This window comes from Bubalus bubalis, chromosome 3 (assembly GCF_019923935.1).
Source record: "Bubalus bubalis isolate 160015118507 breed Murrah chromosome 3, NDDB_SH_1, whole genome shotgun sequence".
NCBI lineage: Eukaryota > Metazoa > Chordata > Mammalia > Artiodactyla > Bovidae > Bubalus > Bubalus bubalis.
In genome coordinates this window covers 53,240,454-53,260,600 of record NC_059159.1, presented here as the reverse complement: position 1 = coordinate 53,260,600, position 20,147 = coordinate 53,240,454, and the positions used below count along the sequence as shown (strand labels likewise).

General features: G+C 39.1%; 1 protein-coding gene across 4 annotated transcripts in view; it reads right to left on the bottom strand.

Annotated features, from left to right (window-relative positions):
* TRIM37 (tripartite motif containing 37) overlaps window positions 1–20,147 on the bottom strand; it is a 181,719-nt gene that overhangs the window by 54,136 nt on the left and 107,436 nt on the right. For all 4 annotated transcript variants that reach the window (XM_025281190.3, XM_025281189.3, XM_006045487.4 and 1 more), the window contains 3 exons: window positions 9,831–9,959; window positions 9,131–9,320; window positions 6,892–7,010 (listed from right to left, as the gene is read on the bottom strand). In XM_025281190.3, the coding sequence (XP_025136975.2) occupies window positions 6,892–7,010; window positions 9,131–9,320; window positions 9,831–9,959 (438 nt within the window). The remainder of the gene's footprint in view (window positions 1–6,891; window positions 7,011–9,130; window positions 9,321–9,830; window positions 9,960–20,147) is intronic.

The window sequence follows — 20,147 nt, the reverse complement described above, 5'->3', positions numbered from 1 at the left end:
GCTGGAGTGGGTTGCCATTTCCTTTTCTGGGGATCTTCCCTTCCCAGGGGTCCAGTCCACATTCTCAACAGCAAGCCTGTTAGAGCCCAAACCAGCTACGTGCGTGAAGCCCTGCCTCCACCTTGTGGCCCTTCACAGAACTGTTGCCGAAAACTCTAAAACCGACAAGCGAGCGTATTCTAGTGGCTTCCGAGGGGCTCAGAATGTGCCTGCAGTGCAGGAGACCCAGGTTCAATCCCTGGGTTGGGAAGATCCCCTGGAGAAGGGAGGGCAACTCGCTCCAGTATTCTTCCCTGGAGAATCCCATGGACAGAGGAGCTGGTGGGCTACAGTCCACAGGGTCACAAAGAGCCGGCCATGACCAAGTGACTAGCACAACAACAATGTATTCTTGGGCCTTCCTGGTGGCTCAGAGGGTAAAGAATCCGCTTGCAATGAGGGAGACCTGGGTTTGATACCTATGTTGGGAAGATTCCCTGGAGGAGGGCATGGCAACCCACTCTAGTATTCTGGCCTGGGAGAATCTCCATGGACAGAGGAGCCCGGCAGGCTACAGTCCATGGGGTTGCAAAGAGTTGGACACAACTAGGCGACTAAGCACAGCACAGTGAAACTCCAAGCACAAATCTGACCTCTTGGTACCAGTGTTTCTGAATTCCGAGACATATTTAACCTCCAGGATTCACAAACGAGAAATTGGAATCCTCAGGAATTCCCAAAATCTTAAGTTATTCTTTAAATACTTAAAATAGTTTTCAAATTCTTTATTATATATCTTTTAAAATTTTTGGTTAGTTTGTAGTATTTACAAAAACTGTTGCCGACACTAAATATTCAAATACTGGAACATTCTGTGAACGTTATTAGGTAATAGTTGAAAACGTCACACTTAAACTCTCAGCAAGGTTTAGAGCACTACGTGGAATCACATGTCAAAAATGCCAATATGGGAACACTTTGCTTCCGAAACTTCTTATTTCCTGGAGCACACACAGAGGATCCCTGTACAGCAGTAGGCCCCAACCTTTTTGGCAGCAGAGACTACTTTTTCACAGATGGACGGATGTGGGATGGGGGTATGACTGCCTGTTGCTCACTTCCTGCTGTGCAGTCCTATTCCTAACAAGTTGGGGACCCTTGTGGTATAGGATAAGATAGGATAGACTCATTAATATTTACACAGCAGCAGACAGGGCCATGAACACATAAAATGGCAACAGCTATAGCCAGGACAGACTTGATTGCAACTGCTTCTTTGCAAGGTGCTCCTATGATCTTATTAAGCTTTGATTCTAGGTATCAGCATTTCCAGTTTATATGTTCAACTTGCCATAAGATGATTCTTCCAGAACAGTCGTATGTTTCTGTGCTGCTGCTGCTGTTTTCTAGTTTAATCTCAATCCCGCACAGCGTGTGGGATCTTAGTTTCCTGCTGAGGGACTGAACCCACGCCCCCTGCAATGGAAGCATGGAGTCTTAACCGCTGAACCCCAGAAAAGTCCCCATGATTCTGTGTTGACTGTTAAAGATTAACTCTAACAGGAGAATAAGAATAACTTTTTCAGTTTTTTTATTTCTTGACTCATTTTTCTCAGGATTCAGAAAAACATGCATTTCCCAAGAAATGTTGGAAAGGAATTCCTGCATGAAAATACTTTTTGGTCTTTTATCAAGTCCTAAGATCTGAAGTTCCCTAGTTCTGTGAATGAGAAAACCAAATTGGTCTCTTGACCTCTAGGTCACAGGTCCTGGGTCCTGTACAACCCACTGCCATCAGTGAGAGCAAGTAAACGCAACATAAGGTCAAATAAATGAAAGCAGCTATTGTCAAGCAACAGATCACCACCTACTGCTATGTGCTTTGCCCCATATGTTACAATGTGTATCAACTGCATTAAACGGTAAAGCAAACTAGTGATATTTCACCAACTCTAAGAAATTTGAATACAGGACTTTTCTTATTCCTACCAGAAGGTGTCAACAAGTTTTCACACAACTGGCTGTCAATGATAATAATTTTAAGATACCATTAAATGTGTGGATCACAACAAACTGGAAAATTCTTAAAAGAAATGGGAATACCAGATCACATTACCTGCCTCCTGAGAAACCTGTATGCAGGTCAGGAAGCAACAGTTAAAACCAGACATGGAACAATAGACTGGTTCCAATTAGGAAAAGGAGTACATCAAGGCTGTATATTGTCACCCTGCTAATTTAATTTATATGCAGAGTACATCATGAGAAACGCTGGGCTGGATGAAGCACAAGCTGGAATCAAAACTGCCGGGAGAAATATCAATAACCTCAGACATGCAGATGACATCACCCTTATGGCAGCAAGTGAAGAAGAACTAAAGAGCCTCTTGATGAAATGAAAGAGGAGAGCAAAAAAATTGGCTTAAAACTCAACATTCAGAAAACTAAGATTATGGCATCCGGTCCCATCACTTCATGGCAAATAGATGGGGAAACAGTGGAAACAGTGACAGACTTTATTTTGGGGGGCTCCAAAATCACTGCAGATGGTGACTGCAGCCATGAAATTAAAAGACACTTGCTCCTTTGAAGAAAAGCTATGACCAATGTAGACAGCATATTAAAAAGCAGAGACAAATTACTTTATTGACAAAGGTCCATCTAGTCAAAGCTTCGTGTGTCCAGGTAGAGTGGATCAGGGAGGGGAACCACAAATGTTTAGACTTGGTCAAGTTTCCTTTCCTTTGGCTAGTGATTAATCAGATGAACTCTAAGAAAGGTTCTCCTTATTGATAAATAGAGACATATAAAATGATATAATGTTCCACTAAACCCAGAACATTATTCTGATTCCATATGAAGTTTGGAACTGCAGCAACCACCCTGCCATCTTGAGGGGAGCAAAGTCAACTTGCTTAGAATTGCAGAGCAAAAGAAAGGGGAATGGAGGTGGTGGGAGAAAACAGGTTCTTGATGACATAGACTCTCACTGAAAGTGAGTAAAAGACTCTTTGCGACCCCATGGGCTATAGGTCATCAGGCTCCCCTGTCCATGGGATTTCCCAGGCAAGAATACTAGAGTGAGTTGCCATTCCCTTCTCTAGGAGATCTTCCCAACCCAGGGATCAAACCGAGGTCACCCACATTGCAGGCAGATTCTTTACCATCTAAGCCACCAGGGAAGCTCTGATGACATTAAACAGCTAAATTTTCCAGCCTTGATACTGTCCGACCAGAGTTAGGTGAGACTTCCTGTTAATACAAGACAGTAAATCTTCCTACTGCTTATACCGTAGGAAGCAAGTTACACTAGGGTTTTGCAACTTACATGAGAAGAAACTGGTCTACCTATCAACTTCTGTAGGGTATCAACTGGGAGGGACAAGACTTTTGGAATGTGGGCATTAACCAGGAGATTATACAAGGTTGTCCCATATGATCCCAGTTAGAAAGGCAAAGGCCTGTTGATGACTGTCATGTCTAAGAAATGTCACGTTTTATTGACCCTCAGTAACATTTAAAAGACTGCTTTAGCTGTCCCAAATTCCCAGCTAGTAACAAAAAGAATGCCTTATTTAAAGTTTCTTCAAACAGCTTGGCAGTAGGGAGGAGAAACAGGAGGAGAGAGACACCAATTTACAGTGACCCGGCACAGAGAATGTTCTTCTAGGCATTCTGCTCAAGAACAAAGAGCCCTGTTTTTCCTAAGCACAGACACAAGACTACCTCACTCAACTTTTCACCAAGGCTTACTGGTGTGAAAAATAAAGGTTTCTTGAAAACTGGCTCCTGCTGCTGACAGAATAATACCCACCGCAGTAAGGAAGGCCCCATTCTTCTCTCATAAAGCAAAGTCCAAAAGGCACAGAGCTCCTTCAGTCTGCCTAATCCCCTCCTCCAGCCTCCTCACTGCCTAGCCTGGGACTCCAGTGGTAAATGAACTGCTCACCAGCAACCTGCAATGGTAGCTTTTCTTGGCACTACTGATTTGCATGTTTACAGCAACTTTTCTTATTGAGTTCTAGGTGCTCTGCATCGCTGCAACACTCCTTACATAAGAAGAATGAGTTCCTGAAACTGACAGCACTGAATCTCAGCTTCAGGGACCTGAAAGTCCATGTGTTCCCAGTCGCTCAGGTGTGCCTGACTCTCTTTTGACAACGGACTGTAACCAATAGGCTCCTCTGTCTGTGGAATTTTTTCCAGGCAAGAATACTGGAGTGGGTTGCCATTTTCTTCTCTGAGGGAATCTTCCCACCCCAGGGATCAAACCCGAATCCTGTACCTCCTGCACTGCAGGTAGATTCTCTACTTTTGAGCCACCGGGATGAAAGTGCATAGGCGATTCTAAATGTGGCCAAGCAAATGACGTGCTCCAGTTTAGGATAAGCTGTTAACAATCACCTTTAAAAAAAGAAATGAAATGAAGCTAATGTCAAAACTTATGGGGTTTTTTGGGGCTGGCTAGCTATTTATATAGAAAAATTGAGAAATGTGAAGTTATGAGATGAAGGCTGAAATTTAAAAGTGCAAGTCATCTCTCACTGAGTTTCACTTAACAGGCTTCTTACCAGTCTTTCTGTCCCAAGTTCCACACCCCATTCCCAGTCTCCAGCACAACCAGAGTAGGAATTTTAAAACATAATTTTATTATCTCACTTCTTGCTTAGATCCCATTCAAAGGACAAAGTCCAGATTCTAGCTAGACACACAGTGTAACTCTTCATGATCTGACCTCTGCCTCCACTCTGGTCTGGTTTCATCTTTCACCAGTCTTCACCTAACTCGTACTAATTCATACTCATCCCTAAGGATGGTCTTTCCAAGGATGATCTTTCCAAGGATGAGTAGAGAGGTGACAGTTAAGAGCACTGGCTCTGTGACTAAGGAAGGCAAGTCACATCTTGAGGCCTTAGCCTAGTCACCCGTAAGATCAAGATAATAAAAGTAACCACCATGCAGGTCTGCACTGACATCCCCACGAGGGCTTGGAAATATTATCTATTGTTTTTATTATTACATACCTGTTAGTTGTTGTTTAGTTGCTACGTCGTGTCTGACTCTTTCGACCTCATAGACTGCAGCCCGCCAGGCTCCTATTTCCATGGGATTTTCCAGGCAAGAATACTGGAGTGGGTTGCTATTTCCTTCTCCAGGGGATCTTCCCAATCCAGCAACTGAACCCGCATCTCCCGCACTTGCAGGTGCATTTCTTACCACTGAGCCACGAGGGAAGCCCAGGTATTAGCTGAGTTCCCTATACATGCTATCAGAGCACTCATCATTTCATATTATAATTGGCTGTTAACTAGTCTCTCAACACCTGACCGGGGGTTTTCAACTACTCTCTCTGCTCCCCTCCACCACCACCAACACATACCCAGCACCCCTGAGATGCAGGACGTGTAACTATAACCCACTTCCATGTATAAGTATAACCCACTCTGGCAAGTGATTCTTAAGGAACTGTCACCCCTGGTTCAAGTTTTCACCTCAGTCAGTGGTTCTCAACTGGGGAAGATTCTGCCTCCCAGGGGACAGAGGCAGTGTCTGGAGACCTTGTCTGGCTGCTGTAATTCAGGGGAGGTACTACCGGCACCTAGTGGTTAAAAGCCAAGAAAACTGCTAGAGAGACTATAATGCAAATGGCAGGCCCCGAATACAAAGAACCACCTATCTCAAAACGTCAGTGGCATCAAGGCAAAGAAACCGCGAACTCTGCAGTAGGTTCAGGAATTACTTTATCACCAGCATCAAAACAATGCCAGACAAATTAGAAGCATTTCACAAATGCTGCATAAACAGGAGCCTATAATTAAAGCATATGCTGTTAACAATTTAAGTCATCACAATTTATAACCAGTATGTATAAACACATGGAAACTAGCTAATCCCTACTGGCAAATCACGATAGGTCCTTTCTATAAAGATCAACATATTTTTCCCATTGTTTTCAAATCAACACTTCACTCTAAAAATCCTTTCTGTTTAATCTCTTCTACTGAAATAATGCTGCCTACCACAGGAGCACCAAGATAGAAGACCAAAATGATTAGTGTTCTTTAAAGCTGAAAAACTTGAAAATGCTAACACCCACACTCCCTCTCACAGGGCAGTCAGAGGTAGATGCCGGCACCTTTCATCACATGCTTTGAGCTACAATTCATCAATCATTGAAATTCAAATGAATGCAGAGGTTGTACGTGGCAGTTTCACAGAGAAATGAAAAAAATTTCAATGTCAAATATCATTAATAAAGTTGACATGCTTTTCTGCTCGCATATAAAGGACAAGCAAGGGCAACGCACACAGCCTTGTTGCAAGCACCATCTATTAACTCAAAAGTACAAAGTCTTCTACGCTTTAAGATAAAGAATAATGAACCTGGAAGAAGTTGTAGACGAATATTAGAAATGTAACTGAGAATGAACTGGCAGAGCAGAAGTCAATAAAGCATTTTTCAAGTGCTTAAAGTTTGCGATTCTTCTAAAACAGCAAAGCAACCTACAAACATTTATCAAGACTGACTTAAAAAGACGTAGCATGTTTTTCCCATAAGACACAGAATATATCCAATGTCATCTTTCATATCTAGAAAAACTTCAATGCCTCCTCATGTAGGTAGCATAACACATTTAATGAATGAGCAAATGAAGCATCTGCAGATATTCCCCTCGAAACTGCCCCTTCTAGTAAGATATATCCTTTTATGTAGTCAACTACTTTGCCTTCCCCTGTAATTAATGTCCTAGTGAATCAAACTCAGTGGCACAATGAATGCTATTTTCAGAGGAAGCATGTCAAATAGTAGGTAACACCTCAGTAACCGTTTCATTAAGCCAACCACTCCGCACCATCACCAAAGAGACGAGTATTCCGCTTCCCGCCAGTTATGACTTTCTCATGCCTTACCGTCCTCTGGGGCAGCAGAAGCTCCTTCAGGTAGAACAGGCTGTAGCTCCCCAGTTTCCGAGTTATTTTCCAAATCAGTCATTTGCATTCCTTCCAGACGACTTCCTGTAGCATTAGTCCTCAAAGAGGGAGAAATGGCCTTATATTTTTGTATAACCTGCCAGTGATATGATAATCTAGATTTCCTTCCTTCTGAGCAAACTAATAGGGTATGGAGCATCGGGGTTTAATACTAAATTTCAAATTTTGCTTTTAAAAGATTCACGAACAATGAAAGGTTATAAAGTGGTAGCTTGCATCAATGTCAATATCCTGGCTGTGACAATATATCAGCCTTTTGCAAAATGTTATCATTAGGGGAAACATAAATGTAAGGCACACAGGCTCTCTCTATCCTTTCTTATAATTGCATGTGAATCTATAATTATCTCAAGAATTCCTAAAAATAAATAGAAATGGAAGTCCTTAATAACACGTCCTTACCAACACAGACATAGAGAACAGACTTATGGACATGGCTGGCAGGGGAGGAGGGAAAGGGTGGGATGATGGAGCAAGTAACATGGAAACAAACATTACCATATATAAGAGACAGCCAACGGGAATTTGTATGACTCAGGGAACTCAAACTGGGGCTCAGTAACAACCTAGATGGATGGGATGGGGAGAGAGGTGGGAGGGATGCTGTAGTGGGAGGGGACATGGGTAAACCTATGGCTGATTTATGTTGATGCTTGGTAGAAACCAACACAATACTATAAAGCAATTATCCTTCATTTAAAAATAAATAAAATAATAATAACATGTTCTCACCAATATGGAAAGACTTTTAAGGTATACTGAATGAGAAAATAAGGTGTACCAGTTTTATTAGGAAAAAAACTATATGGCCGCAGTTATTTAAATATGCATGAAAACTGAAAAGACACAGCATATATAAAAAATTAAGAACAGCAGGAATGTGTGTGGGCAGGGGGCTGGAAAACAAAGCAGATGGGAGAAAGATGGGGAAACTTAATATTCTTTTTTTAACTTCCATTTTGAACCATTTATTATTAGTATTTAAAATTTTTGCTTATGCTACCTTAAATCAGGCAAGGAAAAAAAGACACAAGCTAGAAGACATCACATGAGCCAGGCTGGCAGTATAATTAACCATAAAATGAGGGAGGTTATAGCTATGAGCTTTACACGATTATAAAGGATTTTACAGTCTACAAAAACTATACATTCGTACACATTTAATCTTTATGACTAAAGGCAGATATAAACCTCTGTAACAAAATATAAAAGCTAGTTACAGCTTTCATCTTAAAAGGAACCTGTGTAAAACCAGACTAGGAAATGGGAAGGACAAGACAATCTCCAGTGTCACATTTCCCTGCTTAAACCTGAGCCAAGGCAGAAAGCAAAGCCACCAGCTGTCCTTTTAGATTTGGTAATTATTCAGATCTAAAAACTCAATGAAATAAAGTAAATTTAAGGGATATTAATCTTTCTCTAAATTTAATTCAAAGTTCTCTTCAAAGTCTCCAAGGTAAAACTATTCCATTGTTTAAAATTAGAAATGATATTTAACAGCCATAAAATAGATCAGCAGATGGATATTAAAGGCTCATCTGCACATTCACAGACAATACACTCCACATTCACTCTCTTAGGCTGATGGAAGTTTAATTGACATGACTGGGATTTGAGTTCATGTTTCCTGGGAGAGAAATAAAGGTACTAACGACCATGTATATAAACCTTTTCAGGAAATTCCAACTATGTATTTTGAGGGCACTTTCATAAAAGGAAAAAAGGGTGAGATGAAAGCAGAAAAGCAGTGGTAAAATTAAATTGCCAGAAGGTCTCTGTTCCACACAAAATTCCTATAAAGACCTATGGGCCACAATAAAGTCCAGCACAAATGAGTTTGAAAAGCATGGGACAGATGGGAAAAAAAAGTTGGCACAAAACCTCACAATAAAGAGATCACACAAGGATACATTATTATCCTAACTTCAGTGAAAATGAGCTCTAACTTACCCAAACTGAACTTCTGCTACTATCTCATTCAGTTAAAGAAAAAAGGAAGGTTTCTGATACTTTAAAAGTTCCTTTTTAATACAATAAATAAACAATCTGCTAAAAAATTAACATAGTAGAAACTTATTTTGTTTATTACATTGTAGATAAGTGCCAACCAAAGCTATTAGCTATTATTCTATTATATAAACAAAAGAACTTCATTTACCCCAAGGTGACCATTTTTCTTCTTTTTTCAACAACAGGTACGCCATTGAAAACTGCAACCACGACAGCATCTGAATCCAAAGCTTGACACTGCCGATCTTCAGATTTTGGCAGAATGTCACTGATACTGACATGGGTCAAGGCTCGGGGAGAACTGTGCCTGCTCCCTGACTGAGAGCTTCCTGGGGAGACTACAAAAAAGGAAGGGTATATTCAGAAGGAAGGCAAACAAAAAAGGTTCTCTCTCTGGTTTCCACTTATGGTATGTTAGTCACTAAGTTGTGTCTGACAATTTGCGAACCCACTGACTGTAGCCCACCAGGGTCCTCTGTCCATGGGATTCTCCAGGCAAGAGTACTGGAGTGGATTGCCATTTCCTTCTCCAGGGTATCTTCCCAACCCAGGGATCAAACCCTGGTGTCCCACACTGCAGTTTCCACTCAGGAGATCTCATTATATGTACATTTTTAAACTGAAGGGAAACTCAAAAACCACTTTTTGATGCCAGGTATTTAAATCTCAGGAGTCCAGAACATGAAGCCTGACAGCCGCACTTTCTTACTGACGGTCTGTTCTGTCATGCGATCAAGGGGTTTTCAACCTGAGTTCCAGCATTTGGTGCCTGTAAAGCAGCTATACCATAAGGTAGTTTCAACAGACATCTATCTACCAAAATTACATTTTGAACTCTCCAAACTCACCTTCAGCTAGAGTCTGACAGTCCCCCTTTGAACGGCTATTTTCCCCCGAGTCTATTGCTCTTCGAAGAGACAGACTACCTGCTATACTGGACCGAGCAGGCTTGGGTGAATGACTCTTCTTATTTGTGGCTGCAAAGACATTTTAAAACATTTCTGATTATGATAAAATGGCACAAAACTTACTACCTAGGCAACCAGAGAAAGGTTTTATCTTACCATACATGGAAGGAATTCCCATCTACTGTGTCCAAAAATAAACAGAACACTCTGGTCCCAATTGGTTTATTTGGGGTTTTATGCCAAAAACATTCCTATTTCATTGCTTGTGTTCTTACAAAAGTAGAAAATTATCAGTGAACTCCAAAAGAAAAACCATACCAAACTCCAATCTCAATTCAATTAAACCAAGTACCAAGAACAAAACAATAACCACCAAAACACCTGGAAACTATAAAACATTATTGGGTTAAAAATAAATCAATGCTGAATTAGAAACAAATCACAATTATAATACTTTAAGATGTCTGTGGCTAAAACAGTAATTAGAGGAAAATGTATAGAATTAAAAAAAAAACCCAAACCTGAAACTAAAGGACCAAACATGCATAGACTCAAGAAGATGGAAAAATAATAAAAAGAAATAAGAAAGCAGGAGAGATGCATTAAAAGGTAATGAACAGGTTCAATAAGGTAGCAGGATATAAGATCAATAACCAACTGACTTTTTACACAGCAGTAAATAATCTGAGAATGAAATTAAGAAAACAATTCCATTAACAACAGCATCAAATAGAATAAAATACTTAGGGAAAATTTTAACAAAGAAATGTAAGACCCAAACATGGAAAACTATCACACATTGTTGAACTAAAGACAAGAGGGAAAATACTGTGTTCATTAACTGCAAGACTCAATACTGCTAACACAGCATTATTCCCAAACTTGGTCTACAACAGATTCAACACAATCCCTATAAAAATTTCAGCTGTCTTTTCATTGTTGATGTTGTGAATATTGGCAAGCTGATCCTAAAATTCATAGAAAAATGAAAAAGATCCAGGATACTTCAAAGCAATCTTGAATTAAGGACTCACTTATATGATTTCACAACTCTGCTGTAAAACTACAGTATTCAAGACTGTGGTAAAGGGGAAAAAAAGATCAATGGAACAGAATTCAGAGTTCAGAAAAAAACCTTCTATTTATGGTCAAAAATTAATGTAATTAATTTCTGACAAGGAAACCAAGATAATCCAAGCTGGACAAAGGGAAAAAAGATGGACAAAAACAAGTGCTGATAAGAATATGGTGAGACTGGCATCCTTATACACTGCTGAAGAATGTAAAATGGTGCAGCTGCTATGAAAACAGTATGCTCCTGCTGTGCTCAGTCATATCTGACCACTTGTGATCCTATAGCCCACCAGGCTCCTCTGTCCATGGGATTTCCCAGGCAAGAATACTGGAGTGGGTTGCCATTTCTTCCTCCAGGGGATCTTCCCAACCCAGGGATCAAACCCGAGTCTCCTGTGTTACAGGAGGATTCTTTACCACTGAGTCATCAGAAAAGCCCACAAAACAGTAAGGCCATGCCTCAAAAAATTAAACTTAGTTCTCATATAATCCAGCAATTCCATTCCTAAGCATATACTTAAGGTGAATAAAAACATAGATTCACACAAAAAGACATACATGAATAGTCACAGCATCATAATTCATTACAGCCAAAAAAACAGAAATAAAAAATCAAAGTCCTCATCAACTGAAGAGTAGATCAAACAAAAAGTGGTACCCACAAACAATGAGGTATCATTCAGCCTTAAAACAAAATGAAAAAAAGACATGTTACAACACGGATGGCCCTTGAAAACATTATGCTAAGTCAGAGAAGTCAGATACAAAAGACTTCATGTTGTGTGACTCCATTTATATGAAAAGTCCAGAAGAAGCAAATCCATACAGACAAAATAGATAAGCAATTACCAGGATATAAGGGGAAGATGGGAAGTAAGGGTTCCTGGGTATGGAGTTTATGGGGAGAGTAAATGCAGCTCTTTGCCCCTTTCCTGTCTGCCCATCTATTGTCCTCTAACCTTAAAAGAACCTAATTATAGGAATGAGATCATGAGGCAATTTAATCCAACTTCTGACTCTTCCTCTCCTGAATGCACACCTTGCCTTGCTGATTCTTTTCTTAGATAAAAAGAAGAATGAAGAATTAAGCAGTTGAAAAAACTGACTAGCTCTCTACTTCCAATCCCTGGAGGAGGGTAAGGGCAGTATTCCCACCTGGAGAATCCTCATGGACAGAGGAGCCTGGCGGGCTACAGTCCATGGGGTAGCAAAGAGTCAACTGAGCGACTAAAGCAAGCTACTTCCAATGGCGCCCCCAAGCAATCCTTGATCACTTGGGCAAGATAACTGATAAATCTGAAGGGAGAGGCACCCAATCTGCATGCTGTGAGAATGATGCAGAACCCAACCTCCTGCCTCAATTCACTGAGATTCTCCACGCAACACCCGCATTTTTCCCTTTAAAAAAACTGTCACAGCTGAGCACATGCCTTGGGCTTGGTTTTTGGACACAAGTCCACCAATTCCTCAAACTGCTGGCTTTCCCGATTAAAGCCATCTTTTCCTTCTACTGACAATTGCCTCTCAAATTATTGGCTTTTAAGCAGTGAGCAGCCAAACCTAAGTTCAATAATAAGAGGAATGATAAAAATGTCCTAGACTTGGATAATGGTGAATGTCACAAAACCCTGTAATAAAAAACTGATGAACTGTACATTTTGGGGGGGGAAAAAAGCATGCTGTGAGAAAAAATTATGACCAATTTCTTCACTGCAAAGTAAACATGTACTACTGGTTAAGGAAAGAAAATGAAGAGATGCATTAACAGAAGTGAAGGCAGAAATTAACATAATAAAAAGACAGACACCACTCTTATGGCAGAAAGCGAAGAGGAACTAAAGAGCCTCTTGCTGAAAGTCAAAGAGGAGAGTGAAAAAGTTGGCTTAAAACTCAACATTCAAATCACTAAGATCATGGCATCTGATCTCATCACTTCCTGGCAAGTAGATGGGGAAACAACGGAAACAGTGACAGACTTTATTTTCCTGGGCTCCAAAATCACTGCAGATGGTGACTGCAGCCATGAAATTAAAAGACGTTTGCTCCTTGGAAGACAGTTATGACCAACCTAGAGAGCATATTAAAAAGCAGAGACATTACTTTGCCGACTAAGGTCCGTCTAGTCACAGTAATGGGGTTTTTCCAGTAGTCACGTATAGACCTGAGAGTTGGATCATAAACAAGGCTGAGTGCCAAAAAATTGATGCTTTTGAACTGTGGTGTTGGAGAAGACTCTTGAGAGTCCCTCAGACTGCAAGGAGATCCAACCAGTCAATCCTAAAGGAAATCAATTCTGAATATTCATTGGAAGGACTGATGCTAAAGCTGAAGCTCCAATACTTTGGCCACCTGATACGAAGAACTGACTCATTGGAAAAGGCCCTGATGCTGGGAAAGATTAAAGGCAGGAGAAGAAGGGGATGAGAGAGGATGAGATGGTTAGATGGCATCACCAACTCGATGGATATGAGTTTGAGCAAGCTCCAGGAGATGGTGAAGGACAGGGAAGCCTGGCATTCTACAGTCCATGGGGTCACAAAGACTCAGACACGACTGACTGACTGAGCAACAACAATAAGATGAAATAAATCTAAGAATTAGGTCTCTGAAGAGATGAATAAAATGGACAAGCTTCTAGCAAGTCAAGGGAAAAAATAAGAAAACACAAATAAGCAATGATATAACAAAAAGTTAACATCCCATATGCAGAGGGAGTTTTTAAAATTTAAAGGAACAGAGTAAATGACTTTATGCCAATACATTTATCTAATAAAATGAATTTGCTAGGAAAATTAATTATGAAAATTGATATAAGAAGCAAAAGAAATATGAGGACACCAGTAAACACACAGAAATGAAAAAGGCTGTTAAAAGTTTTATTCCCTGAAGAATTACTCAATAGTTTTATAGATGAATTTCATTATACTTTTAACAGATGTCATGTTAAAATAATTTCTCAGCATAGAAAAGAACAAAGGCTTCTGAATTTATTCTATGAGATTGGCATAAAATCACAACTAAAATATGTTAATGAAAGAATAATGAAACTATAGCTCAATTTTACTTATTTACTACATATTCAAGAATCCTAAGAATTAGCTGGGACTTCCTGGTGGTCCAGTGGTTAAGATTCCACATTTCCACTGCAGGGAGCACAGGTTTGATCCCTGGTTGAAGAACTAAGATCCCAAAGAACAAGGGCATAACTTCATAGTCAGTCCTCCTTATCAGTAATTCAGCATCCAAAGACTCAACCAACTGTGGATTTACTGAAAGCAATCCTTATCAGTAATTCAGCATCCAAAGACTCAACCAACTGTGGATTTACTGAAAGCAATCTGTGGATAGGAGGACCATACAGTGCAAACCCATGTTGCTCAGAGTCAACCGTGTACTAAAAGATTACAAACCACAACCAAGCAGACAGACTCATTCTAGAATTCCAGGAATGGTCAGTTTTAAATGACGTCATTCTCTGTGTTCATAAAGTAAAAGGGCAAAATATGATTATTTTGACAGATGACAAACAAGCATTTGATATCATTCTATCCAACTTCTTGACTTAGAAAAACTCTTAGTAAGTAGTGTTGACGGAAAAAAAAAGTACAACCTAAAAGTTGAGAATTATATTTTATTGGGCAGAGTTTCTGAGGACTTCTGAGGGACTACTCTGAAGTCAAGGGAGGAAAAATATAAGGGTTTTTGCAACAAACATCAGGTAACTGGAACATCAAAAGATGACAGTTAATTAAAAAAACACAAGATATCGCAAGTTAATGAATTCAGCACTTTTCTACATATGGGAAGATGCAAGAGTCTGAGCTCACTGAAATCATTCCTTTAATATGCACTTCAGCAATCTCAGGGCTTCCTGATAGCTCAGTTGGTAAAGAATCCATCTGCAATGCAGGAGACCCTGGTTCGATTCCTGGGTCAGGAAGATCCACTGGAGAAGGGACAGGCTACCCACTCCAGTACTCTGGCTTGAAGAATTCCATGGTCTGTATAGTCCATGGGGTTGCCAAGAGTCGGACACGGCTAAGCAACTTCACTTCACTTCACTTAGCAAGCTAGGGCCAGTATCCTGTTCTTTCTCATTCACAGTTCCTTTAAGATTCTCCCATTCTGAGTTCCCTCAGGAAGGTGTAGTGGCCTGAAGGCTGTAACAGCCTTTGTTTGTGTGCTACGGCACACATTTTTCATTCACAACAGGAAAAGAAGTACTCGGAGAAATGGTGGAAGTCACAGGTTCTAAGGTTCAAATTCTTGGCTCTGCACTTACCACTGTGAAACTCCAGGAACCTTTAATGCCCTGTGCCTCAGTTTCCTTTTCTGTAAGGTGCGGATGAAAATAACTTGCCTCACAGAGTTATTGTTGGGATTAAATGAGTTAATACATATGACTTAGACTACTTAGAATAGTATCTGTTAAATAATAAACACTTCATAAATGTTAACCATTATCGCGGTTAGGAAAAGGGTATCTTTTTCAACTCTATAAAAACTACCTTTTGAAACATATAGCAAAATTTGAACTTAATGAGATAAAAACTAAGGAATTCCTAAACAGAGTTTAAAACATTACAAAAATTCTCTAACTGCTATTAGTTAACATCATTCCAAGATCCCAGCCTAGACAATACAATATGAAAAGTAAATAAGCAGGAAAGGAGTGGATAAGCTATGACTTTTGCTGATGATATGACTATATACTTAGGAAATTCAATATAATTGAGTAAAAAACTTAGACTTTAAAAAACTCACTAAGTGGCCTAAACACAAAATAAACATATAGAAACCAACAGTCTTCCTATAACCAATAACCAACAGTTAGAAAATATTATGGAAGGAAAAAGAGATCCTATCACAATAGCAACCTAAATTATAATGTATCTAGAAACTAGTATTAACAAGACATATACAGAACTTATATGAGGAAAACTAAAACTCTGAGGAAATATATGTCTGTAACAGAAAATTACTGTTAGTTGCTCAGTTGTGTCTGACTCTGTTACCCCATGGACTGTAACCCACCAGGCTCCTCTGAAAAATGGAATTCTCCAGGGAAGAATACTGGAGTGGGTAGTCATTCCTTTCTCCAGGGGATCTTCCCGACCCATGGATCAAACCCAGGTCTCCTGCACTGCGGGTGGACGCTTTACCATCTGAACCACCAGGGATGGCTTGAATACATGGAAACACCACATTACTCAATTTGAATGCTTTAATACTTAAAAGATGTCAATTCCTCAAATTAAATGTTAATTAATGCATTAAATGTAACATAATTCCAGTCAAAATGTTTTTCTGGAAAAGTAAACATGTAAGAACCATCAAAGACATCTTGAAAACAAAAGGAAGGCAAACATATCACGGCATTATAAACTATACAACTACAGTGGTTAAGAAAAAGGAATGTGGGTCTGGTAGACAACGGAACAAACACTTAGCTTAACAACACCAAACTGCTGTTTTGTATGTTTTAAAAAAGTGTCCCACTGGCAATTTCACCTGGTCCAACTGTATGAATGAATTTAAAAACAGAACGATGTAAATATGAGACTTTGGTCTATAATATAAAAAATGAATTTCATTTTGTTGAACAGAAGAGACTCTTCAAAAAACAGGTTTCATTTTGGTGGGTGGGTTGGGCAGGGTGGTCACTGAATTTACACACTGTCATGGAAAACAAGTTACATATGGAATAATGAACTAAATGTAAAAAAGTTAAAAAATAAGAAACAGAACCAAGAAAGTTAAGTGTTATTTTAGAGCTGAAAATGCCTTCAAATTAAAACATTAAACCCTCAAAGAATGAATACTATTAATAGATGTTGAAAATAAAAAATTTAAAACTTAATGTTTAGCAGAAAACAAAAACAAATGACAACAAGGGAAGTATCTGAAGAAATATGTAACAAAAGTTTTCTGCAAAAGTCCATCCAAAAAGCTTTACTTCTTTTGGTTTAAAATTGTTATTTCCTTGACAACTAGATAAGGTTGAGTATCTTTTAATACATTTATCATCCTTTGGTATTTCTTCTTACCTTAATAACTTAATCATAACCTTTACTCATTTTTCTACTAAATTATCACCTCTATTCAAAAGATTTCTATGTATTTGGCAATTACCCCATCCTAGTCATCTCTGCTATATTATTGCCATCAGTATCCAGCATTAATATATCTCATTTTAATAAACACACATATGGAAAACTCAGAAGCAAACCCTCACATACATGATTAACACAAGTACCCATCAAAACAAAGGCACAGTGGAATATTATGCATTCATAAAAGAGAAGAAAATGTTGACATACGCTAGAACACTGATGAACCTTGAGAAGCGTATGCTAAGTGAAATTAGCCAACCACAAATAAAATAAGTTTCCACTTATATGAGGTACCCAGAGTAATCAAATTCATAGACGGGTGCCAGGGGATCGAGAGAGAAAGAAGAGACAGCAATTGTTTAATAGATATGGAGACAGTTTTGCAAGATAAAAAGAAAGTTCTGTGGGTGGATGTTGGCATTGGTAGCACAACAATATGCATGTAATATTCAATGCCATTGATAACTACACTTAAAAAGGTTAAGACAGTAAATTTTAATAAAATGTGGTAAAATTTATCATGATTAAAATAATTTGTTTTTTAACTAAACACAGAATTACAATATGAATCAGCAATCACACTCTAGGTAAATACCCTTCAAAAAAATGAAAGCAGATACCTGAACAGATGCTGCACATACATGTTCATATCTGCATTATTCATAATAGCCAAAAAGTGGGAAAAATCCATATGTCCATCAAGAGATGAATGGATAAACATACTATAGCATACATATACATAAAAGGGAGTATTACTCAGCCTTAAAAAGAAATGAAATTCTGACACTTGCTACAATATGAAGACTGAAGAAATTATGCTGAAGTGAAATAAGTCAGACACAAAAAGACAAATACTGTATGATTCCACTTATATGAGATATCTAGAATAATCAAGTTCATAGAAACAGAAAGTATAATAGCGGTTACCAGAGAGTATGGGAAACCGGGAACACCGAGTTACTACTCAAAGTATATAAAATTTTAGTTTGGGATGATGAAAAAGTTGAGATGAATGGTGGTTATAGTTGCACAACAGCATAAATGTATCTAATGCCACTGAATTATACAACTAACAATAATTAAGATACGTATATGAAAACTGTCAACAGAATAAATCCTGAAAGTATTTTCACAAGAAAAAAACATTTTATTTTTAAAATTTTGTATCTATGAGAGGATGGATGTTCACTAAACTCATCGTGGTAATCACTTCTTGATGTATGTAAGCCAAATCACTATTCTATGCACCTTAAATTTATACAGTTCTGTAGGTTAATTACATCTCAATAAAACTAGAAGAAAAAAGGAGAGAAAAATGATAAAAATAAAGGAGTCTCTCTTTTTTTCTCAAAAAAAAAAAAGTTGATAGTAAACTTTATGTTATTAATATATATATTTTACCACCAAAAAAATCCAGGTAAAAAAAAAGCAGATAAGTTTAAGAAAAGGAAAACAAGACACAGATGTCAAACTCCTTCCTAATTCCACCACCCCTCCAGGAACCACCCAATTTATGTGACGCTTCTCGAAGGAGCCGAGCAGTCATACTCTGGTTTCCCACCTCATTCACTTCTGCTATACCCCTCCATGGGAATGGTTCCAAAAAGGCACACCCAACCTTCATCTTGATGCCTCTCAATGATAGACAACCACTCCACCTTTTTGGAGATGCAGTAAAAAAATTTTTTTGAGATTTCTTTTGTTGTTCTCTACCTTAATGACTGCTCTTTTCAATTTCCTCTGCTAGCTTCCCTAACAGGCCTTTAAATGTTTAAGTGCCCAGAACCAAAACTTCTCTTTTCCATTTAAACTCCCTTCATACTTGATCCCTGGTTTTAAACATCTGACACTGCTGACTCCCAACTGTTTATATCCAGCTTTGCCTTCATATACTTCAGATTTACGAAAGCATTCAACTGCCTATGAGGTATTTTACTGATCTGGCAGACATCTCAAACCAAACATGTTCAAAAAATTCCTGCCATGATGCCCCTATGGCCCACCATCCCACACCTGCTTCTTCCTATTTAACTTGCATCTCAGTTAATGATACCACCAGTCACTAAGTTGCTTAGACCAAACACTTAAACATCATTCTTAGTTTTTCTCTTTTCCTAAACCCTTTCTTACCAGGTTTGTGGGAAAGAACTGAGCCCTCATGGTTTAAAATATCCACTGTATGTAACAGATGAATTTCTCTCCTGTGTATCTAGAGTAGCACTAGTTATACATCATCCTTGGGAGACTTAAAAAAAGATTGGAACCTCGGTAAAGAAAGGCTGCTAGACTATGAGCAAGTCCACCTACTCAGTGCAGAAACTCCAGAATAAGTCATAGTATTTCATACAAGCTATTGCTATAGGTTGCGAACTGGTCTCACAACTTCCACTCTCAATCCTTTTCAGACCCTCTCCACACAACAAAGCAATCTTTGCTTTAGAAGTATATCAGATCATAATCACCCCTCTGATTTTTATTGTCTAGAGACTTCCCCCCAAGATCAGAATAAAACTCGAACTGCTTACTGAGGTCTTATAAGACCCATGTGATCTAATAGAGAAGTAAACGACAACCCACTCCAGTATTCTTGCCTGGGAAATCCCACAGAGGAGCCCGGCGGGGTTGCAAAGTGCCAAGGCACAACTTAGCGACTGCACCTGATCAAGATCCTGTCTCTCTGATGCATCTCCTGTTACCCTCGCTTCTGCTTAGTTCACCATGTTCAGGCAAACTGGCCTTCCTTCAGCCTTCAGCCATGTAGAGTGAATCCTGATAGTGACTTTGCCTTTTCCGTTCTGTTTACCCTGAAGAATGCTTCCCCCAGACCTCTGCACGGCTCCCACTCCTCAACCTTCAGGTGTCAGTTCAACGCTTGCCTCTTGAGGGACTTTCTTTCACTTGCTCTCCCCACCCCGCTCCTCTGCTGTGGACTTCACAGGACGTTTTATCTACTGAAATAATCTTTACCTGTCTACACATTTTAATGTCCAATTCCTATCACATGAGTAATGAATGCAGGATTCGTGAGAGTAAAGATTTTGTCTTATTTGTTGCCCAGTACAGAATAAGC